We start from the raw sequence: 25,703 nt of genomic DNA on the forward strand, positions 1-25,703 counted from the left end.
TTTTCGCGAATCCATCTCGCGGATGCGTTGTAGCGGTCCAAGGACGCCCAAAAACCATTTTACACTTATGAGCATGTAATAGGGCAAGCATTCCACCAACAGCGTTTAAACACGAAAAATAAAAAAGCACCATCCTCGTCATGGTTATTTTTTCGGGGCTCGAGTGAGAATGGGAAATTAAAAAAATTATATCACGTCTTTCGTAGGTGGTTATAAGACTCGTTTCGGAGATAAGAGGTCCTTCCACGGACGTTTCTGCCCTCTTTAACGAACGGGGGAACCATCGGATTAATAAGAGAGGCATTACCATCCATAATACAGGTTCAAGGTGTTTCCTTTACAGTTGCCCACTAACTGAAGGCGTACTGGGATGATTTATTTATAAATAAAATAATACTAATAATATAATATATAATAATTAAAATAATGGTAATCATATACTGAACTACGGCTCAAAAAATTTATACGGTAGTTTGGATTGACTAATTTGCTGAATTTCTGGACGTCTGGACCGCTGAATTTGGAAGGATTCCTCCTACATAGAAGCTACTATCTTATAAACCGTTTTGGACCAAATTGACTAATTTGCTGAAGCGCTGAATTTCTGGACCGAAAAATTTTACTTTATTTTCGAATGGTTTCTTTAATTTTCAAACCGTCTCGACAAAATTGACCAAAAAAAATTCCGGTCCAGAAATTCAGCGCTTCAGCAAATTAGTCAATTTTGTCCAGACGGTTTATAATATAGCAGCTTCTATGTAGGAGGAATCCTTCCAAATTCAGCGGTTCAGACGTCCAGAAATTCAGCAAATTAGTCAATCCCACGGTAGTTTGCACAGGAGATGAGTACCCATGACTCAAACTAGCCGAAGCAGTCAAATTCTCGTTTGATTTGAAATCACTTTAAGTCACTTTGATTCAAATTAGTTATCAGTTCTGAATTACAAAACCAGTAAAAGGCTTAGTTTGTGATCCATTTAACCTCTCACGTGCTAAAACTCGCAATATTTTCAATGTTACATTTCGCAATTTAATTTTCAACTCCTTACCTAAGTGGTTGATGGTATTCGCACAAGAAATCGAATCTCGGATCCGGAACCGGAACACGACCTGTAATGATTTAAAACGGTTCATTTTCACCTAAAATCTGAATTAACTATGTACGAATATACAAATTAGGGAAGAAATATATTTTCTTTTCACTCTTGGCTCGAGACTTAAATTCTTTCAAACTTCTAAATAATATTAATTGATCGATTCACGCCGAAATTAATTACGTACATGCATTCAAACAAAATGTTTTTGTTCATACGTACTTACAAAAAAACACACACAAACACTCGCATATATACCAACACAAGGGCACGCCTTGGAACGGGGTTAGTCTCGTATAACCTTGTTTTACAGATACAGGATGTGTGTAGGTTAAAATGCGCGCGTTTGTGGCACGTATGAATGTATGAATGAATGTTTGTGGAAAGTACGTTTGTACGTTTTAATCCTTGAGTACCCTAGCTCACGTATATCTAAACCTGGGATCGATCCAAAATTATCAATATGATTTTAGCACATTTCCAATCATTATTTTGGAAACATTTCTAAGACACCCAAAGTCTCGAGTCAATAAACCCGTTAAATGATAAATTTACCAAATTAAAGTTGATACCGCCTCTATGCGGTTGCTCATTGACATTTCCACCAAAAATGTCATAAAACTTAAGGTTCATAAAATATCCAGCGGTCGGTCATTAATACTTAATTTGAAACCACCGTTTTGTTCGTTCGATATATTTGATAACTTGCAATATAATATATAATTATATATTGCATTATTAATTAATTTTACTATGCCATATTATTATATTAATAATATAACAACTAATATATATAAGCGTGGCATGGATATACTTTACGTAAGTAACCTTTAAATAGTTTCAAGGTTATTCACGGCAGATATCATTTGAAAATAGAACATCAACCTAATAGGGATGGTAATTTGGGTTAAGTTTGCTCAGAAGAGTATTTTAACGGCATTAGTTTTAATCTTAGATGGATAATTAAATCGAGCTAAACTTTTGTATAAAGTTAAATCCGAAATTACTGTACTGAACGTAATAGCCAAAACATTTGATTTTATGTAAGCTGTATGTTGTTTAAAATAAAAAAATCAATTAAAATTCTAGCTCTCTATCGGGAATTATAACCAGATCTATATCGTCAGAAGTAAATGAACCGAAGTTATAGAAAGAGCGCTCAGAATCGGAGGGCGTTTTCCTTATGAAAATGACGAGAAAATCGAGTCAAATAAAAGCTAATTTCCACCTCCGTCTTTACTTGCGGTAAATTGCACTTGGGAATTGTGGGCATAGCTATTTCTATGTATAAAAAATAGTTTCATAAAAACCAAAACATTTTTTTCGGCCTAGGAGCGCGTAAAATTTCAAATTCGAGGTCAAAATGTAACTTCATAAGGAAAACGCCTCCAACATGGGGAGTATAGCAGTCTGATACTGGTGGGGTGACAGAGTGGATAGCACTTTCGCCTCGCAGCAAGAGGAGCCTGGTTCGATCCCAGCTTGTGGCACTGGGTGAAAACTCGGAACAACTCCGGTTTCCCCTTCCATAAAAACTTGTCGAAGTTAACGGTAATAGTTAGTGTAGGGAGCTGTTGGCTCGCGTGGCATGAAGGGCTTGCCACCACCCTCCTACGCATTGTAACCCGGCCACCTGAATTAAAGGCTTTAAAAGTCGCTCGATGACTTAGGCCTAAGGTGGTGCCTTGGGTATTAGCCTAGCTGATTATTATTCATTTATTAACTCCGGTTCATTTACTTCTGATATCGGGGAATAAATCGTAAATTATAGTATCATCAAGAATGTATTTATTTATACTCAGGGAGAATGAATATGTCGAGACTATCGACGGACACGTTGAGCCCCTAACCCCGTCACGCTAAGGGGGGGGGAGGAGGCGGTCTTATTTTTTGCGTCCTCGCAGAAGCGTTAATCGCGTCGAAAAACGTAATTCTTAAGAACCAATGAGATTGCAGTATTATTTGATTTTATTAAAGCGGAGGAGCATACCGGGGCCCCAACGGGTGGAATTGGAGAAACGCTAAAAATAATCTCGACATATTCATTCTCCCTGAGAATAAATAAATATATTCTTGGTATCATTAAAAAGACTTTTAATGATACCAAGAATATATTTTTAGGTTTTCTCGAGAATGTTTTTTCCTCGTTTTGTAAAAAATTGCACTTACTTTCATTTGGATCAATGGTGCAGAAGGCAAAATTCGAGGCAGGCACGGAACTCTTCGTCAAGACATTGAAAAACGTCGATTTCCTAGGTTGTAGAAAAACATATTAGTTATCTCATCTAAGGCTTCTGTATATTCAAATTGTGTTATTTGAAATGGCTACGAGGGTTTTATCGGTAGAAAAATCACCGTTAATAAATCACGTATAACTACTAAAACGAACTAAATTGCTAACTGGCGCGTTTCGCGAAACCGCGAACTAATTAAAATTTGTCGCGGCGGCGGCGGCGGCGGGAAAAGAAGCACGTTGGAAAAGATGGCGATAATGGGAACGTTGACTCGTTAACGATCAACTCTTTAAACAGACACTCCGGTAATCGACAATATATTACGGCTTTAAAACACACCAATTTCGCTCGTCTTGTAAGACTTTTATGACCAGCTCCGGGCGAATTCGCCTTAATTCAATAAATGGGTGTTTTCAATTAGAGGCAAGTTCGTACACGGGGCGCCCACAAACGATCTCCAAAAATTGCCAGATTATCCAATATTCGACGGGATTTATAGAAACTCGTTATAGCGGAAAAGTTCATTTAATTTAATACGAACGAAAATTAGGCGCTCTCCTATTGAATTTCAAATTAATCAACCTTTCGTCAAGACACAATTAATTCTAACATATTTTAATTAATTGGGAAACCAATATTTCAATCGAATACTATACCATTGGATTAGTGGGAAATGCAATAATTTATCTACTTAATTAATTTGGAAGCCCAGAGGTCTAATTTAACCGAGAGTCGAATAACTGAATAGTATAGAAATAAAATGTAATTTTTTATCCAGTAACGTTTTTGAAATACCAGTAATTTACTTGAATTAGTTAAACTGATTAGCGAGTAGCTTCATTATGAACGCATGCAGGGCCGTTACCATTGGGGAAGGAAGGAATCAACCCTCTGGTGCCTTTCTCGACGATTTTGGAGTTGGTACATTGAAGTTAAGTCCGCGAAATCGAAATTTCAGCCACCAGTACCCCCTCCCCCTTGTGTTTGCCTAAACCAAATTTAGCTCCCCCCCCCCCCGATAAAAGATCCTTCACTGCACCCCTGACTGTACAAGAATCGTATTTATTAGTTCTAAAATTTCAAAATATTTTGTCTAATATAATAATTTAATTTTCAACGAACGTACTTTGATCTGAAACTTTTCGGGATCGGTAAAAGAGAACAAATTTTTAGCTAATTCGGATGAATTTAAAGCTACTTATCCTTAGAAGTTTCATTTAAACCAAGGAATACCTCCGCGTATGGTTCCATACCAGAGTGACTGAGAAAAATCATATCACCTTGGGCAGGAATCGAACCTACGACCTTTGGGTTACCATCTCAACGCCACTACCATTGGAGTCATTTATAAATTGGGTGTCCTTGGTTTAAATGAAACTTCTAATTGTATTAATTTAATAATAAAAATAAATTCCCAATGCTACTTATCCTTAGTGGACTTGATCAAATAAGTTTTGTAGTTTATAACATAGTACAAGTGTTAATAGCTAACTCCGCCTATAATCCTATATCCCTCGGGGGGGGGGGGGGGGTACTGTCGAAAATAAACGACCGCCTGGGGCGCAATCTGAGCAACGAATAATATAAGTAAGCCAGTTCTAAGCCGTAAAAGTCCTTGATTAATTCGCGTAACGAGATCTCCATTCTTAGTTCTTTTGAGAAAAATCATCAAAATGAAGAGAAAGATTAAAATGCGGGTCGTGTGGCGCATCAGTAATGAGTCGCCTCTCACCCTGAAACGGCCAGTCAGTTTTTCTCGGTTTCGCTGTCCGCTCAAGTTATTCGGATCTGATAGCGTTCGAAACACTCGCGTAAAACGAAAGATTTTTGCTGGTAAAAATAAAGCGAAAAAGATTCGATCATTAATCAGACCGAGACTGAACACGCGAGCGTGCGGCGAATATCTTAAACGAATTAACCGAAAAAACAAAATATATATCTCTCGTAGAGAAAGCCCCGAATGGAGGAAACGTATATTTAGGCTTTTGGCTCGCTTTTTCGGGAATAAGATAACTTCATATTTCACTCTTATCTATAAAGTTGAGCAATCTTATCCGCGGTTTGTGATGGCGTATGATCTTTCTCGATTTTAACTAGGCGTCGCCTTCAATCGGAGATTTAGAATCGCATTTTGCATTGTTTTCAATAAAACTCAACAGTGAAAATATTTAAATTATTAATTTTAATAAAAATTCGAGTATTTTTAAATATATTTGGTAATTTAACTTATTTGTTAATATTTTCATTTACATACGCATTTTGCATTGTTTTCAATAAGACGCAACAGTGAAAATATTTAAATTATTAATTTTAATAAAAATTCGAGTATTTTTAAATATAGTTGGTAATTTATTTTTTTGTTAATATTTTCATTTACATACGCATTTTGCATTGTTTTCAATAAGACGCAACAGTGAAAATATTTAAATTATTAATTTTCATAAAAATTCGAGTATTTTTAAATATATTTGGTAATTTAACTTATTTGTTAATATTTTCATTTACATACGCATTTTGCATTGTTTTCAATAAAACTCAACAGTTAAAATATTGAAATTATTAATTTTAATAAAAATTCGAGTATTTTTAAATATAGTTGGTAATTTATTTTTTTGTTAATATTTTCATTTACATACGCATTTTGCATAGTTTTCAATAAAACTCAACAGTTAAAATATTGAAATTATTAATTTTAATAAAAATTCGAGTATTTTTAAATATATTTGGTAATTTAACTTATTTGTTAATATTTTCATTTACATACGCATTTTGCATTGTTTTCAATAAAACTCCACAGTGAAAATATTTAAATTATTAATTTTAATAAAAATTCGAGTATTTTTAAATATATTTGGTAATTTAACTTATTTGTTAATATTTTCATTTACATACGCATTTTGCATTGTTTTCAATAAAACTCCACAGTGAAAATATTTAAATTATTAATTTTAATAAAAATTCGAGTATTTTTAAATATAGTTGGTAATTTATTTTTTTGTTAATATTTTCATTTACATACGCATTTTGCATTGTTTTCAATAAGACGCAACAGTGAAAATATTTAAATTATTAATTTTAATAAAAATTCGAGTATTTTTAAATATATTTGGTAATTTAACTTATTTGTTAATATTTTCATTTACATACGCATTTTGCATTGTTTTCAATAAAACTCCACAGTGAAAATATTTAAATTATTAATTTTAATAAAAATTCGAGTATTTTTAAATATATTTGGTAATTTAACTTATTTGTTAATATTTTCATTTACATACGCATTTTGCATTGTTTTCAATAAAACTCCACAGTGAAAATATTTAAATTATTAATTTTAATAAAAATTCGAGTATTTTTAAATATAGTTGGTAATTTATTTTTTTGTTAATATTTTCATTTACATACGCATTTTGCATTGTTTTCAATAAGACGCAACAGTGAAAATATTTAAATTATTAATTTTAATAAAAATTCGAGTATTTTTAAATATATTTGGTAATTTAACTTATTTGTTAATATTTTCATTTACATACGCATTTTGCATTGTTTTCAATAAAACTCCACAGTGAAAATATTTAAATTATTAATTTTAATAAAAATTCGAGTATTTTTAAATATAGTTGGTAATTTATTTTTTTGTTAATATTTTCATTTACATACGCATTTTGCATTGTTTTCAATAAGACGCAACAGTGAAAATATTTAAATTATTAATTTTAATAAAAATTCGAGTATTTTTAAATATAGTTGGTAATTTATTTTTTTGTTAATATTTTCATTTACATACGCATTTTGCATTGTTTTCAATAAGACGCAACAGTGAAAATATTTAAATTATTAATTTTAATAAAAATTCGAGTATTTTTAAATATATTTGGTAATTTAACTTATTTGTTAATATTTTCATTTACATACGCATTTTGCATTGTTTTCAATAAAACTCCACAGTGAAAATATTTAAATTATTAATTTTAATAAAAATTCGAGTATTTTTAAATATATTTGGTAATTTAACTTATTTGTTAATATTTTCATTTACATACGCATTTTGCATTGTTTTCAATAAAACTCCACAGTGAAAATATTTAAATTATTAATTTTAATAAAAATTCGAGTATTTTTAAATATAGTTGGTAATTTATTTTTTTGTTAATATTTTCATTTACATACGCATTTTGCATTGTTTTCAATAAGACGCAACAGTGAAAATATTTAAATTATTAATTTTAATAAAAATTCGAGTATTTTTAAATATATTTGGTAATTTAACTTATTTGTTAATATTTTCATTTACATACGCATTTTGCATTGTTTTCAATAAAACTCCACAGTGAAAATATTTAAATTATTAATTTTAATAAAAATTCGAGTATTTTTAAATATAGTTGGTAATTTATTTTTTTGTTAATATTTTCATTTACATACGCATTTTGCATTGTTTTCAATAAGACGCAACAGTGAAAATATTTAAATTATTAATTTTAATAAAAATTCGAGTATTTTTAAATATAGTTGGTAATTTATTTTTTTGTTAATATTTTCATTTACATACGCATTTTGCATTGTTTTCAATAAGACGCAACAGTGAAAATATTTAAATTATTAATTTTAATAAAAATTCGAGTATTTTTAAATATATTTGGTAATTTAACTTATTTGTTAATATTTTCATTTACATACGCATTTTGCATTGTTTTCAATAAAACTCCACAGTGAAAATATTTAAATTATTAATTTTAATAAAAATTCGAGTATTTTTAAATATAGTTGGTAATTTATTTTTTTGTTAATATTTTCATTTACATACGCATTTTGCATTGTTTTCAATAAGACGCAACAGTGAAAATATTTAAATTATTAATTTTAATAAAAATTCGAGTATTTTTAAATATAGTTGGTAATTTATTTTTTTGTTAATATTTTCATTTACATACGCATTTTGCATTGTTTTCAATAAGACGCAACAGTGAAAATATTTAAATTATTAATTTTAATAAAAATTCGAGTATTTTTAAATATATTTGGTAATTTAACTTATTTGTTAATATTTTCATTTACATACGCATTTTGCATTGTTTTCAATAAAACTCCACAGTGAAAATATTTAAATTATTAATTTTAATAAAAATTCGAGTATTTTTAAATATAGTTGGTAATTTATTTTTTTGTTAATATTTTCATTTACATACGCATTTTGCATTGTTTTCAATAAGACGCAACAGTGAAAATATTTAAATTATTAATTTTAATAAAAATTCGAGTATTTTTAAATATAGTTGGTAATTTATTTTTTTGTTAATATTTTCATTTACATACGCATTTTGCATTGTTTTCAATAAGACGCAACAGTGAAAATATTTAAATTATTAATTTTAATAAAAATTCGAGTATTTTTAAATATATTTGGTAATTTAACTTATTTGTTAATATTTTCATTTACATACGCATTTTGCATTGTTTTCAATAAAACTCCACAGTGAAAATATTTAAATTATTAATTTTAATAAAAATTCGAGTATTTTTAAATATAGTTGGTAATTTATTTTTTTGTTAATATTTTCATTTACATACGCATTTTGCATTGTTTTCAATAAGACGCAACAGTGAAAATATTTAAATTATTAATTTTAATAAAAATTCGAGTATTTTTAAATATAGTTGGTAATTTATTTTTTTGTTAATATTTTCATTTACATACGCATTTTGCATTGTTTTCAATAAGACGCAACAGTGAAAATATTTAAATTATTAATTTTAATAAAAATTCGAGTATTTTTAAATATATTTGGTAATTTAACTTATTTGTTAATATTTTCATTTACATACGCATTTTGCATTGTTTTCAATAAAACTCCACAGTGAAAATATTTAAATTATTAATTTTAATAAAAATTCGAGTATTTTTAAATATAGTTGGTAATTTATTTTTTTGTTAATATTTTCATTTACATACGCATTTTGCATTGTTTTCAATAAGACGCAACAGTGAAAATATTTAAATTATTAATTTTAATAAAAATTCGAGTATTTTTAAATATAGTTGGTAATTTATTTTTTTGTTAATATTTTCATTTACATACGCATTTTGCATTGTTTTCAATAAGACGCAACAGTGAAAATATTTAAATTATTAATTTTAATAAAAATTCGAGTATTTTTAAATATATTTGGTAATTTAACTTATTTGTTAATATTTTCATTTACATACGCATTTTGCATTGTTTTCAATAAAACTCCACAGTGAAAATATTTAAATTATTAATTTTAATAAAAATTCGAGTATTTTTAAATATATTTGGTAATTTAACTTATTTGTTAATATTTTCATTTACATACGCATTTTGCATTGTTTTCAATAAAACTCCACAGTGAAAATATTTAAATTATTAATTTTAATAAAAATTCGAGTATTTTTAAATATAGTTGGTAATTTATTTTTTTGTTAATATTTTCATTTACATACGCATTTTGCATTGTTTTCAATAAGACGCAACAGTGAAAATATTTAAATTATTAATTTTAATAAAAATTCGAGTATTTTTAAATATAGTTGGTAATTTATTTTTTTGTTAATATTTTCATTTACATACGCATTTTGCATTGTTTTCAATAAGACGCAACAGTGAAAATATTTAAATTATTAATTTTAATAAAAATTCGAGTATTTTTAAATATAGTTGGTAATTTATTTTTTTGTTAATATTTTCATTTACATACGCATTTTGCATTGTTTTCAATAAGACGCAACAGTGAAAATATTTAAATTATTAATTTTAATAAAAATTCGAGTATTTTTAAATATAGTTGGTAATTTATTTTTTTGTTAATATTTTCATTTACATACGAGTAATTCCAGGTCAAATCAACCAGGTCCAAACCACTTAAGTTTCCAATTTTGATGAAATTTGGCAAAGGGGTGTGGTTAAGTATAAATTGAACCCCTGTAAAGGGAAAATGGCCAAAAAGAAAATTTGGGGTAGTTATGAGACAAACAAAAATTTGGCTACTTTTCCGAAATCTGTTGCACTTAATCCAAAAAATGGCTATAACTTTGGTTCTATTAATGATAGAGACGTGTTCTTTGAATCATTTTAAAGGGAAAGACCACAGTATCACGTTTCAAATCAATTTTGAAAACAAAGTGTTTTGAAATTTTTTTTAGAAATTTCAAATTTTCAAATCGGTAGCTCGTTGATACCCAAAATACCTTATTTTTAAAAAATTATTTTTTTATTTAAATTGACTTACCTGGTGCTGATACATACTGTGTATAATTATTTTCTTGTATATTGGACCTTTGACGAAGTTACGCGCAATTTACTAAACCCCCACCACTACCTATTTTGACCATTTTAACTTTTATTTTTAAATTTCAGATTGTTATTTGTCTTAATCAAAATTGCTTTATAGTTTTTTGTAATTTTTATACTTTTATCTTGGTAATTTTACTTACCTTTATTATAAAATAAGTCGAGATAGTTAACATTAATAGAAAATAGGTACATGTATATTTATTACAATAGAACAGCAATAGCTTAAGTTTCAAAAAACTTTTCAAAAGTACAACTTGTTAAAGGCCGACTACATAAAGCTTCGGTTTACTCTGTCTTTCACTGGAATTTCGCTGACGTGTGCCATGCAGTCAGCTTACTTTCAGTGAAAGACAGAGTAAACCGAAGATTTATGTAGGTGCCCTTTAAGGTAGTCAATTACTCGTTTAAATATTCATTTAAACATTTCTGAGACACGCTTCGAATCCTCCTCTGTTAACTTCCATAATATACCAGTTCTGGATGTAGGATTCACTATTGCCAAAACATCACTACAAGAGAGCCGTCCTGTATCTTCTTTACTTGGATAACGAAAACATCTAGCAGGCCCATGAGGATGCAGAAAACATAGTTCAAGTTCCTGTTCGAGATCCAACTTTTTCGTAATGCAAGCCAACCACCATTTGTTTTCTCGCTTTACGGCAACGAAACCACGGATGGAGGACCAGGATACGCCTGGTTCTTCAAGTTCTTTTCCAATTTTAGTAGTCTGACCTTGAGCTGAGGAAGACAATCTCTTGGTTTCCAATTTTGTTTTAGATAAAGGCACAAATGAATGGAGGGATCTTATTCCTTTAATACGGAGTGCACTCGCATATCTTGGTTTTAATTTGCTATCATTTTGATCTAGTTCTTCTTGACTTACAAATTCAAAATTTATACTCGGTGGTTCATCTTCTTTTGTTGCCCACTTAGCTTTGGCCCACGAGAATAGTTGTTTTGGACTTAAAATTATGGCCTTGTTTAAGCTGTCTATAGTTGCTGATCTCTTTACACAGCCTCCCAAGCCATCACATGGTCCTTTGCCGTGAGAAGTAGCAAAGAAATGCCATTCGGCAGATATTCCGCCTGTGTCATCTTCGTGGTGGCATAAATTGTTAATGTTTTTAAAATTTTTGTATTGAGAAGGAGCACCGTCTGAAAACTAAACCACACTCTGTAAACCTGGAACAACTTGTTTCAAAAACGAAATTAACTTCATTAGGAACAGGTGCACCGTTGAGGCATTGTGTTTCAGGCAATCGGAGATTACTACGTAGTTTACGTGCATTAAAGGGCTTTCAGGGTGAACTTTGTGATAGACGACAAAGGGGTGTAGAGTGGCTTGGTCTGATACCCAATGGAAGGACTGTATTTCGTCTTGTACTAAGAACGTATAGTTTTCGGAGAAGTCTCCAATTACGAGGGCTTCACCAGGCACTAGTGTGGCTTTCCTTTGTTGTAAATATTTAGCTTGTTCTTTAGCAACATGATCGTGTGTAAGGAGTTCTTCCAAATTTTCGAAGAACTCATCCACAAAGTCGGACGAATTTTTTTGGATTACTTCAAGGGTACTTCTATCAACGTTCACCCACTGCCTATAGGTAACAGTATCAATGTTATGTTCTTCTATAACTTTTTCTATAATCTCTCTGAGGTCAGTGAAACCAGGGCACTCTTCGCATTCTTTCATAAAGCACTCTTCCGTTGGTTCGACACAAACAATGTTTTCAAGGCAGTCTTTGTAAGTTTTTAACTGGCAAACTTGATCTTTTGTAAGTTCGCTAAACTTGAAACCTTCTATCATCAGCTTTACATTCTCATGATACCTGCAAACGCAGGTTGAGTGGGTACCTGACGAACCAGCCAATATGCAGTTCTTTGGCCGAAGCTCAGCGAATTTAGAGAACGAGATTTTAATTTCTCCGTGCATGTCCTTAAACATCTGAAAAAGCTCTCTTAAATTACATAAAATCAACCTTTTCTGTTTGTGAACCTTTTGGCCAAATTCTTTTACACTTTTGAAATCTTTAATTCCTGGTAAAGTTCTACCACTGCATTCTTCATTTTCATAAAATGTTTGGACAATAGCTGCTACATCAGGAGGGAGGCTTTTTCCTGGTTTAGGATTTGGTGAACTTAAGACGCCCTTTTCTTCTACCATCTTCTTGCAACGCCGTATCATATAATTACTGGCTCCGAATTCTTGTTGGATCTTATTGGCACTCCACGATTTTGGTAAAACTGAGAGTACTTGCATTTTGTCACTTCGTTTTTCCGATAACTGGAATTTGTATTTTAGTTGCTGAATCATTTCCTGAAAGTCGTTTTGTGTCGGGTCTTTTTGATATTCATCTACGTTTTCACCTGAAACGCTTTTTCTTGCCTCATTGAACGCCTTTTTGTACACAGCTTCAATAGATTTCAGTTTCTTCGAAGGGTAGGTCGTCTGTTTTAAAAGGTTTTGCCTCTTTACGGGAGATTCACCAATTAAAATTAACGACTCATTAACTTTGGAAAGGATTGTTGGAGTTTGCGGTGAACTGAAAATTGATTCACAATCGCCTTCTTCTATTACAATGTCATCCTGAGTAGAAAGTATTTCTTGAGAATCCGCAGTCGAACTTGAAGTTACAGAATCTGTAAATTCTGTGCCAGCTTCCAGTGTCATATTAGAAATCAATGTCATGCAGTTTGTGCATAGTTTCATCCCAGGCAGAAGGTTTTTTTCCAGTTGAAGTTGTTTTGATTTGAAGTAAAGATCCAACGTTACCAATCTCAAATTCTCCTTAATTTTTCTTTTGTGCTTCTTCTGTGGATCGCAACATAAAACTTGCCTTTGTACGTAATAGTGCAAATACGAATTTACATGAAGTTGGCAAATATTTGTCCAAGTTTTTTCTCCACTTCTGATGTTAATCAGGAAAACTTCTTCTAGTGTAAAATCTTTGGGTGCGTAATATTTCACTTCATGCAATTCTGTTTCTTTAAAACAGTTTTCACTATTCAATTCACCAAAATAGCATTTTGTAGTAGTCATTGTGGCTTAAACGATTTCTACCTCTAATCAGAAAACTCTTGGCAGCAGACTTGTAAACAGACGACGCACATGTAGTTGGTTTCAGTATGTGGTGACACCTGGTGTGGTGAAACTAAATTAATACATGTAATATTATGTAAATGGACAAATCTAACTAAATAATAAAATCAACATTTTTATACATCATAAATTACCAAGAGAAAAGTCTATAAAAATTAAAAAAGAAAATCAATTCGGACAATTTTCACGAAAATCTGAGCATTTCAAAATGATCAAAATAGGTAGTGGTGGGGGTTTAGTAAATTGCGCGTAACTTCGTCAAAGGTCCAATATACAAGAAAATAATTATACACAGTATGTATCAGCACCAGGTAAGTCAATTCAAATAAAAAAATAATTTTTTAAAAATAAGGTATTTTGGGTATCAACGAGCGACCGATTTGAAAATTTGAAATTTCTAAAAAAAATTTCAAAACACTTTGTTTTCAAAATTGATTTGAAACGCGATACTGTGGTCTTTCCCTTTAAAATGATTCAAAGAACACGTCTCTATCATTAATAGAACCAAAGTTATAGCCATTTTTTGGATTAAGTGCAACAGATTTCGGAAAAGTAGCCAAATTTTTGTTTGTCTCATAACTACCCCAAATTTTCTTTTTGGCCATTTTCCCTTTACAGGGGTTCAATTTATACTTAACCACACCCCTTTGCCAAATTTCATCAAAATTGGAAACTTGAGTGGTTTGGACCTGGTTGATTTGACCTGGAATTACTCATACGCATTTTGCATTGTTTTCAATAAGACGCAACAGTGAAAATATTTAAATTATTAATTTTAATAAAAATTCGAGTATTTTTAAATATATTTGGTAATTTAACTTATTTGTTAATATTTTCATTTACATACGCATTTTGCATTGTTTTCAATAAAACTCCACAGTGAAAATATTTAAATTATTAATTTTAATAAAAATTCGAGTATTTTTAAATATAGTTGGTAATTTATTTTTTTGTTAATATTTTCATTTACATACGCATTTTGCATTGTTTTCAATAAGACGCAACAGTGAAAATATTTAAATTATTAATTTTAATAAAAATTCGAGTATTTTTAAATATAGTTGGTAATTTATTTTTTTGTTAATATTTTCATTTACATACGCATTTTGCATTGTTTTCAATAAGACGCAACAGTGAAAATATTTAAATTATTAATTTTAATAAACATTCGAGTATTTTTAAATATAGTTGGTAATTTAACTTATTTGTTAATATTTTCATTTACATACGCATTTTGCATTGTTTTCAATAAGACGCAACAGTGAAAATATTTAAATTATTAATTTTAATAAAAATTCGAGTATTTTTAAATATATTTGGTATTATTTTCTGGTTACCTGTTATAGTATGTTGTACCTTTATTAAAACTAATTTAAAAAATGCAATTATTTTTATTTCAAAACTAGGATTTAAGTTACTTAAAGGGAATATAACCTGCAAAGCAATCTTTATGGAAGACCCCTTCAATTTTTCAAATTACCCTGTACAGTGGCGCCAAACATTTTTAAAGCAAGAGCGGCCAGAGCTGCAAACGTTGGTGTTCCACACCAAATATCTGAGGTTATATTCCCTTTAACTACTTTTATGCCGTGTTCTGTTTTGAAAAAGTTACGATGGGAAATAGACAAACTACTAAGGAGCAGGAGAGTAGTTGGCTCGAGTGGTTTGAGGGAGAGTACCATCACTCAAGAATAATGGACTTGGTGCTGCCTCGGGTGTTAGCCTACCTAATTATTATAATTCTTATTATTACTAGTAGTTTCCGCGAAGAGAATAATTTTCGTAAATCACTGGAAATCACAGAATTATGATGAGAAATCAGTGGAATCCGACGAAAATCACAGAATTTTTTCTGATAATCAGTAATCAGGTACACAATACAACTACACCCTCACTAATAAACATCTATTGCTCGTTATAAGATGTTGTACTTGACGGTACTACGACAGAAGACTACTTTATAAACTACTCTTACCTTTTGCAACATAAATAAATAATAGGTGCTTGGTAGAAACACGAGTTAGAAAAAACATTTTAATACTACTTGTAACAACAAGTAGTATTAAAATTAAGGCTTTAGGGAGTTACCCTCTGTAGAGGTGCCACTCTCATCATAATAAATTAATTTTTTTACCTTACATTTTATTCATATTTATGGTCTAGTAAGTATGGTACCGCACCGTGTGACACCGGCCATAGTAGCAAAACAACAGTCAGAATGGCACTAGTTTAATTCTTCATGCGTGTTCAAAATTTCGAAGCAATTCGACCAAGACTACGATAGTTAACCTTGAATCCACCTTAGTAGTTACCCTCACTCGTTTAGTCAATTTTAGTTTTTAATCCCGGAATAATAAAAATAATTATTTTCCGACATGGCTTAAAAAACCAGATACATTATACTCAAATCTATTTTTCCTATAATTCAATGTAGAAAGTTAACAGTGGCTTATCTTATTACTTTTAACGAAATTATATTCTTGTTCAGTTACCCTAGAAAATACATTAAATTGGAAATGCGTGTTTTTTCACGTGTAGTTGGACAATTTTTAGTTAAACGAAGTTCGATTTTACATTGTAAAATACGTGCGTGATAAAAAAAACGTAAAAAGCTTAATTAGAGTGATAAATATCCAATTAAAAACGAGAGTATAATGGTTACTAACGTTACGCGTAAGCCGCGCGAGAGGCAAGAGTAATTTTATCGAAGGAGAATGAAATCACGACTTAAACCAATAACTCTTCAAACGTAATTTAAGTTTTATCTAAATAAGAGGCAAATCGGCATACTAAATTCCCGGCATCCCTTTCGGCAACGCAGAAAACGAACGGTTCTGGGAGGAGCGCAAAAGGTAATAAAAGCGCTCACGACCACCAGAGACGGTGGCCAGTTTCCAAGAGGGGCGAGCGCGGATAAATTACGTCGTGATATGACAAGCGGTAAAATGGCCTTATCTCCGCCAGCCCAAGATCTGCTTTTTCTTCTCGCGAAATTCGGGGATTGCGTAAAGAAAGCGCTTCCAAACAGAACATCGCGTATTAGCCCCATTAAGGTTAATCACATATCTGCGAGCCAAAACGTTGCGCTGATTAGATTCGAAGGCGGTATCCGAAACCTTCCATTCTACCTAAAACCGCGAACGTGTCGAAGCCACGCCGTGACAATTTGTCAATTTTATCATTAAGCGAATTAACCTCGAATATATAACGCGTTGTTACTCAAATTTGGCAGACAGTCATCTGTGTTTTGCGGGTTTAGAACTGCGCACCGAAAATTTGCCAAAATACCAGGCTCGAAAATATTTAAGTACGCCATGGCTCCCAGCGATTTTTTTTAATATTATAGGAACTATAGGAAATTTCATAGAAAATATAGGAATTTATAGGAACATTTTAGCTAAAAATAGAAATTTATACGAACAATTTTGAAAAAATAGGAAATTATAAGAGTATATTGAAACTATGGGAATAGTTGATTTTATAAAATGTCTTTACGCTTGCCCAGCTTGTTGAAATGTTGCCCTGGAATAGTTCAGCCAATGCCTAAGAATGAGTTCATAAGCTCTTTAGTGGGAGAGAAAACGGATCCACAGCTGAAGCGGGGAGGCAACATTTCAACAAGATGGCCAAGGTTATTTTATAAAAAGAACTATTGATAGGAACTCTGCCAGCCCAACCGTTGATGTTTTCGGGAACACCGGACTTAAGCCAGAGCTAAGCTCTATTTAGAAGGCAAATTTTTCCCAAACGTTAAGGCTGTTTTCTAATACATTATTTTAAAAATTATAGCAATTTCTGGATATAGCTATAGAAAAAACTAGAAAATTTAAAAAAAATAGGAATTTATAGGAACAATTTTGTGAAAATAGGAAATTATAGGAGCATATTTAAATTATAGGAATTTATAGGAATTATAGGAACTCTGGGAGCCCTGAAGTACGCAGAACCTGGCTATACTTTGCTCCAATGAGATTTCAGTGTGCACCTTTTGCGAAATTTCAGCTCTACAACAAAGCAGTCAAATAGAACTCGAATTAGCTGCATTTTTTTTTTTGGTTTTCGCCGCCATTTTCTAAGATGGCGGAAATGCTGCCAAACGGATGAAAGTGGGCGACATCAACACGTCGTAAGCGAGCAGTCCAAATATAAAAAAATTGATATTTTTCTATTTTTTAAAGGGTAAAGGTAAAACCTTTTTTTCGCGTCGACACTAACAAGTTGGCAGGGCATTTCTACCGTGTATCAGTGGCATCGCTAGAATGTCGCCAAGGGGGTAACACTATGTAAAACTTCAGAGGCGAAAAGTTTTTAAAGTTTATTATTTTTTTAATATGAAGTATATTGGTATGGAAATATAGTTGGCTTTGATGGCGCACCAGCGCATAGTTCGGCAGCTTCGGGACCTAAAATACATATGTTGCTAGCTTGGGACTATAGCAGCACTGCGAGGAAGTAAAAATTTAATAAGGAACTAAATGCTCTTACGAATAAACCATTAGTATCAATGGTTAGACGATCCAATGTACACGCGAGCTTTTAATATAATGTGAATTTGATTTCTAGCAAACCATATAGGTTATTATTCAATGGAACAGCTGATCTATCGCATATACGTTTGTGTTTCTAAATCGACGATGTCCGCAGATCGTCTCAAACAAAGTTATTCTTCCGAAGTATAAATAAATATATTCTTGGTAATTCAATGTACAGTTTGATGTGAGTTGATTATAGGGTGACTTCGGCCAGATAAACCAAAATATTTAGTTTCAGGCTAGGAGCAACAAACGAAAGGAGAACGCAGCTAGCCTTTAAACACGCTAATGCAGTGTTGTGTACGAATTTCATTGGATTAGCGAATTTTTCCCTTCCGACGGCAGCAGGCGCTAAAGCGTCTACCCAATGAAAAATGTACACAAGAAAATCCACGAATTTTGACGGGTTGCCTTCTCCTTGTGTGGGGTGCTGTGTTTGTTACTCCTAGGTTTCAGGGTTGTCCGTTTAAAATAAAGTGAATTTTCTTTTAACTATTGATTTAGATCTATTAGACTTCAATATATTTATTAAAATGTGCAAAAGTAGCTTCTCTATCAATGCCAATTCAGAGAAAACTAAGTAACGAGTAATAATTGGATTTAATTAAGATTAAGATCTTCATTTAACTATCGTAGAAATGACGTAAATGAAAACGTAAACTAAGAAGAGGCCGAGATGGAAAGTGAGGTTGGCAGAAAAACCAATCACGTTTCGTCTATAATTTGGCGAGTGTGAAGCGACCGTATTGCAGATTCACGACCAATCCGTGCCTAACCTCTTGACACCCGGAGAGCCATAGCGCAACGTCGAATGTCAATTAGCTCAACGCCATTAATCAAATATTTCCCGCTTTGCTTTTCCTCTTTTTTTTCAAATTGGCCCGAAGTAATCGGATAAAATTTCTTTAACCGCTTGCAAATCTTACGCGCATCTAGTCAAACCCTCTAGTCAGTAAGTAGCTACGGAGATCCAAAAAGTAGTTAGGGCGCTGGAGCACTACCAAAATGAGATGGCACGAAGGGTCAAGCGGAGGATAATTTTTTTGGCAATAACACACGAGCCCGAAAACTCACGATGTTCGTATTCATTTAAAGAAAGAGGGGTAGAGCCCATCCACCATTTCGTGTAAATTTGCAGAAGGGGTGTGTTAAAAGAAGGTATTTTGTCCCGAAATGTGCCGATCGCCGAATCCGCCTCGATCGGGACAGCAGCCACACCCTCTGCTTTATTTCGCGTTACTACTTTAATCAGCCGATGATTTAGTGCTCGCACAATTTTTCATTATACCATATTTAAAGCGCCTCCTAATATATTCACGCTAACGTCGAAATGACATCACTTCCGCGTCTATTTAAGGGGGAAGAATACAGTAAAAGCCTCTTTTTCGTTCAAGCTGAACGTTTCTGTTTTAACAATTACATAATTGAATTATCTTTTTCTTATTAGGCTAAACCTTCCTCTGGTGCTTAAAATAATTTTGATAATTATAATATTAATAGTTAACGAGATATAAGGTCCTAACTAAAGGGTATTTTGGGCGCTTCACCAACTTGTTTAGCTCCGGGTATCCGAATTAAAACGTAACTTAACTATTTTTAAATTTTAAATTGTCAAAATTATTTTAAGCACTAAACAAGAGGCCGTTCTACACTAAAATATTAATTTTATAAGTTAAAATACAAAATTACAAGAGTTCAGCTTGAAATAGCGCGAAACTAGACAATGGCCACTGTAGTCTTCCCCCTTAAGCTTCGATTTTACGTGTTTTTTTTAAGACCCCACGGTATGCGAAATTTCACTCAATTCTGTTTTTATGTTAGTCTAACGTAACCAAACCCTAACTTTTGCTTTAGAGCCACTAATAAGGAACGGCGACAGGATTGGCAAGAACCAGCCAGATTTAGCCACTTACAAGGAGAGTACCCGAGGTGTTTATTGACGATCTTGCTCAAAGTCAGGCGTGATGTAGACCTATATGATAAATGAAATTTCCCAAAAGGAGACGTTGCACTACCCATTCGATTTGCCATGGCAACCGAAAATGTTTTTGACCACTTAAAACAAAAAATCTCCATTTTAAAAAGCATGGGATTATCTCGGTTTTTAAAAAATTTTAAAATCACAAAATGGGTAATTTGGACCACATTTAGGTAAATTTCATCAAGTTTCGGTACATTTTAAAATGATTTGGTAAAATAAGGAAAAAAATATTAGTTTTGTTTTAAGTGGTCAAAAACATTTTCGGTTGCCATGGCAAATCGAATGGATAGTACAACGTCTTCTTTTGGAAAATTTCATATCCCATATAGGTCTACATTACGCCCGACTTTGAACAAAATCGGCAATAAACACCTCCGGTACTCTCCTTGTTAGTAAAATCCGTGGTTAATTAATTTTTTTTAGTAGACGTTTTAAATATATCTACTCTAGCGTCACGTGATCAGCTCTTATCTAATGAATATTTATCACGCTAGAGCAGACAAGTTTCCGAATGCCGCCACTACAGCGCTGCGATCAGGTGTTGCTCTAAGCTCATATTGCTCTCTATTTGTTGGTCTAAGATTTTATGCGCTCACAAAATGTTTTTGAGTACTTCAAATAAAATATATTGGCCGTATATTGGTCAGTAAATTAATGATTTCCACTTCGGTATCGAATATGTTTTACCAAAAAATCTTCCCTGTAAACCACGCCCGTTTCTACACGTATCACCAGGGCCTTAGACATTCTAAGTGTATAAATATATAATTTCCTGGTTTTATTAAACAAGCCACACGTTAATAATCCACAAATGGTCAGTAGATTTTTACTGTCAATTGCATTTTGAACTTGACCTTCTTGCGTAATTAATGAATTAATTTAATCGGCGGGCGATACTTTGCATGCGTTTTCGTTACATTGGTGGAATTAATCGCGGTGTAAATGACGGTAATTAATGAAAAACTGGCCTACCTCGAACATTCTTCACACGTTCATTAATCAAAGGGGGAAAACTCCATGCCAGAGAATTTAAAAATGTTTTAAAAACGTTAAGAATCTCTTCTGAATTATAAGTACGGAGGGTCCTAGATTAAAATTGGAATATAAAAAAAAATTTCAAGAGGGAATAAGTTTCGACGAGAAATAATTATAAAATAATTCCACGTGCAATTAAAAATTATTTACAGAATGTCATTGGCATCGGCTTGCGCGGAGAAGCTATCGCGATGAGAAAGAGAGAGAGAGTTGTTTAGGCAAGGGATGAAATAATATTTCCCACTTCATGTTATACGCAGTATTATTTTTCACTAGAAATTTCTTTGCATCGATTTGTATACAAAACCAATAAGTATTTAAATAAATTTAAATCAATTTTCAGTTAATTAACTATAGGAAATAAATTATCACGGTAATTGGTCAGCCGAATTTTCAAAGATTAGATCATCTGACCAAAAAGCCGAAAACCACAACCAAAATGTAGGTAAGAGAAAAATGGTTAAACTCTTTAAAAATTTACCTCCAATAAATGTCTCAATTTTGAAGTAATTTTTAAATTAAATTGTCACCGAAAATGCGAATTAATTTTTTGACTTTTGAGAGATTTAAAGCCGATAAACAAGTCTGCTTATTTTTGGCAGTAACCATACGCTGAAGAAATCCAACGAGGGAGAGTGGGGCAGCCTACTACGCAACCTGTCTTCCCCCTATTCAAATTGAGCGAAGCAAAAACGCCGCTAGGGGATAGCACAACATTTGGTACCCCGAAATAAAACCTGAAGTATCCCAAAAAAATATCTCTACCAGTCCTCTCCTCCGCCTCTTTGGAGGGGATGACAGCGAGAAGGTAGAGGTGAAGGTTATGATAAAGACATTGATAAACATTCCACTGAAATAATAGATTTGTTCGAGATATAGGAAGTAACATATATTTTATAGCACACTATATTAATCTGTAAGAATAAAATATTTCCTTCTATAGCTTTAGCTTACAAGTTAAGTCAATTTTAAGTTACTATTTTACTGGGGCTAAAATGAATAAAGTTGGTAATTGTGAAACTCTGAAAGCGTTGGGCAGGTAATAAATACCTCTCTCTACAGTAATTAAATTTTTAAATTTTCAATTCAATAGTTAGCGATATATTAAAGGAGACCCGGTATTTCAGACATTTCTAGATAGACTTGCCTCAAGTCCCGAAATGATTTCCACTAAAAACTTCCAATAGTATATTAAGCGCTAGACGAACCTAGTATAAATGTTTTAGTATAAATCTTGTCAAAGGTGTGTGAATAAAACTGGAAAGCCTATTTTTCATAAGCTAAGGTATTCTTTTGCTTTAATTATCATATTGCATGCATCGTGTTTTTGTAGAATGAGATGCTTACCCAACATTAGGTAATCCAACAATTCCAACTTTTAAATTAGTTCCCACTCTACCCAATAAAGCCGGAGTCTCCTGATCATCTTCCTTCTTTTTAGGTGGCATACTGGTACTCTTTCGTCTTAGTTACTATAAAAGTTATTCAAGAACAACAATTTAGTATTGAAACAAAACAAAACTCAAATTGCTTTGCTATAAATTAAAATATACTACAATTCTTAATATAAAGACTGCTGAAGTAGTCATTGAACCTAAGCTAAAAAGACAAGGCCCGAATGGCATACGTGTAGTCGTGTAGACGTGAAGCATGGCTCGATTTGAGCATAGGCTTAACTATATTTCTAAATAAAAATATCAGTTTCTTCAACAGGCAACTATTAAACCATTTTAAAAGATTTAACGCGATAGGAATATATAAAAACAAAACGATTATTACCTACAAATAATTGACTTCAAGATAAAAACGTAGAAAACCCTATTTCTGAAACATACATAGGCCTAGGCATCCACAACGGCTGCAGTCGCCGCTCGCCAACAGGTCTGCCCGGCAAATATTATAGAGAAAATCTCAATGCTGCTTATTTTCAGCACGAATATTTTTCGCTTGATATATTTTAAATTTAAAAACTAAAACTAATTATTAGCATGATCCTATCTAAATCACAATTATTTAAATTATCAAAATAACCTGAAATGGCAATAACTTTAACTTTAGAATCATTTTGGGGCACAAAAGTAATTTATCTCTTTTAGTCAATACAAGGATACTATTCTTTCAATATACTGTATATATTTTTGGTTGACAAAACACGAGCTTACTGTGGAAAGTGACTCGTTCCCCGTGAGATGGCATGTTCAACCGTTTTAAAAAAAGTCAGCGCGCGAATTTCAAAAGATGTTTCTACCAAATAAATTGAACATAAAATAAAATAACATTAAATGTTTCTCTTACGTCACAAGACAGAGCTTTGTTGGAATAATCGTAGCTCGCACAAGTTACACGCGCACTAGGAAATTATGAATTCTTCGTGACTATCACGCGCTCCTAGACTTGTAAAATTAAGAGATAGTGACGTAAAATAAACATTTGAACAAGAGGGCTAAGATAATTTATAGAAAGACCTATTAGGTAAACTAAAGAAAAATAATTAATATTTAAAATTTACGGAAATAGAATAGAAATTTGCTTAAAGATGCCCTACTTTAATTAATTAATTAATTAATAAGGTTAGCTATTCACTCAAGTAATTAATTAATTATTAATTAATTAATAATTTACTTGAGTGAATAACTAACCTTATTTGTATATCAACGTGCAAAATGAATTTTAAAATCGGTCGATTAAATGTTTTTGAGTTTTATTGTGTTTAATTAATTACCTAAAACACAAGGAAACTTAACAGATTTAATTTATTTGAACGCATTTTTCTTAAAATTAAAGTTTATTCAAATAGTTTAATATTTAATTAGTCTGAAGCCGAAATTTACGTAATGGAATTATAGCCGGAAAATCTACTCAAAAACGCTATTATAACAATGAGGTATTTTATTACCGGCGAAAATCGAAACCTACATTCATAAACCGTCTAAAATGAGGTACTAAAAACCACAAATGTTATGTTTTGCGTATGATATTTTTAGTGCAATCTATTAGAATATGCAAATTAAACTATCGGATGATGCGCGAACTCTTTATTCCTATTATAAAATATTTTTCTAATTAAAATTAACGTTATGCTTTGTAAAACAAGGCGAAAATTCAAATAGTTTACGTAATTAATGATTCATCGTTTTTAAGTATTCCAAGTCATGATGTTTTTCAAATCGCGCGACAGCATAGCTGTAGCTTTACGTAAGGAATTGTGTTTGGTGGTTTTGTCCTGTATTTGTCGCCTGGAAACACTTTTCGTCATTCGTGGACGCTGATGCTTACGTTATGGAAAGAGGTGAATAATGGGAACCTGTATTGAATAATATATTATGAAAATTGAATATGGTATTCAATGTAACCTGCATATTTATATTAATGAGCTGGCATATTATTGTATTAAATTTAATTTTACATCACTCTCAAGGTATTTTTTAAAAAAATTGCGAAATATTTGTCCGGTTGTAAACGCTATATTTTAATCAATTTCAATGAAATTTTAAACTATAAAATTAAAGATTATTTGCTACGTATTGACCAAATTTTACAATCCGACCTTTGAACTGAGAAATTTGTTGTAAGTCGGAAAAAAAAATGACCGAGGCCTTTTTTAGGGAAATTTTCCGTATTTTTCCGAATAAAAATAAAAAAAGTTTTAATTCCATGATTAGTCTAATATATTGTTTGCAAATTTAAATAAAGCGGCATTTTCGCCTCATTTCTTCGAATCTAAAAGTAAAACTAAACCTCTAGACTAGTTTAAACTGATTAACAATGTAACACTATTAATGTTTTGTAGTTAATAACATTAAAAACCCCTAAAAAGTAAATTATGTTTCAATTTTTTATTTTTCCGATTTGCGGAAAATGTTTCAAAATTTTATTTTACCGGAAAATGAACAACACTATATAAGTAAGTAATTTTATAATCTGTGGTTTTCGATATTTGAGATGATATTCGCGTAAAGTGTGTATGATTGCCAGGCATTATTGGGAGCTAAAAATGCATTTTAATAATTGAAGTGCCATGATCTACCGCCAACTCCAATAGTCGTTTCTATAAATTAACGTGGTGTTAGTGTTATAATGTATATCTTACGTAACTGTTGTTTAAGCCAAGCTTAACAAGCCTAATCTTGTGACGTAAAAGCAACATTTGATGTTTTTATTAAATTTTCTTCATAGAAACATTTTAAAATCTAAGTGTTAACAAACACAACACCAATTAAAACATTTTGCTAGATACAAAATATATAAAATTTACCTGTGACATTAAGGGTCTTTCGCATAATAGTTTTCAATTAATACGAATTATATTTGAACATAACGATTGGTAGATCGTTTCAATAATGATCCGATATATTTGAGGTGAATGTGGATTAAAATTACCTAAATCGCTCAGAAGCTTCAAAATCAGGATGCGATAGTC

At 31.7% G+C, this 25,703-nt stretch overlaps 1 protein-coding gene across 1 annotated transcript in view; it reads right to left on the reverse strand.

Annotated features, from left to right (window-relative positions):
• LOC149947904 (obg-like ATPase 1) overlaps positions 1-23,186 on the reverse strand; it is a 133,328-nt gene extending 110,142 nt beyond the window's left edge. The window contains exons 1-4 of the mRNA XM_090172158.1: positions 23,063-23,186; positions 22,631-22,755; positions 3,264-3,346; positions 1,050-1,110 (exon numbers count right to left, since the gene is read on the reverse strand). Of these exons, the coding sequence (XP_090028284.1) occupies positions 1,050-1,110; positions 3,264-3,346; positions 22,631-22,731 (245 nt within the window). The 5' untranslated portion in view covers positions 22,732-22,755; positions 23,063-23,186. The remainder of the gene's footprint in view (positions 1-1,049; positions 1,111-3,263; positions 3,347-22,630; positions 22,756-23,062) is intronic.
• Positions 23,187-25,703: the final 2,517 nt, after the last annotated feature.

The sequence above is a fragment of the Leiobunum rupestre genome, chromosome 4, assembly GCF_980474605.1.
Source record: "Leiobunum rupestre chromosome 4, qqLeiRupe1.1.hap1, whole genome shotgun sequence".
NCBI lineage: Eukaryota > Metazoa > Arthropoda > Arachnida > Opiliones > Sclerosomatidae > Leiobunum > Leiobunum rupestre.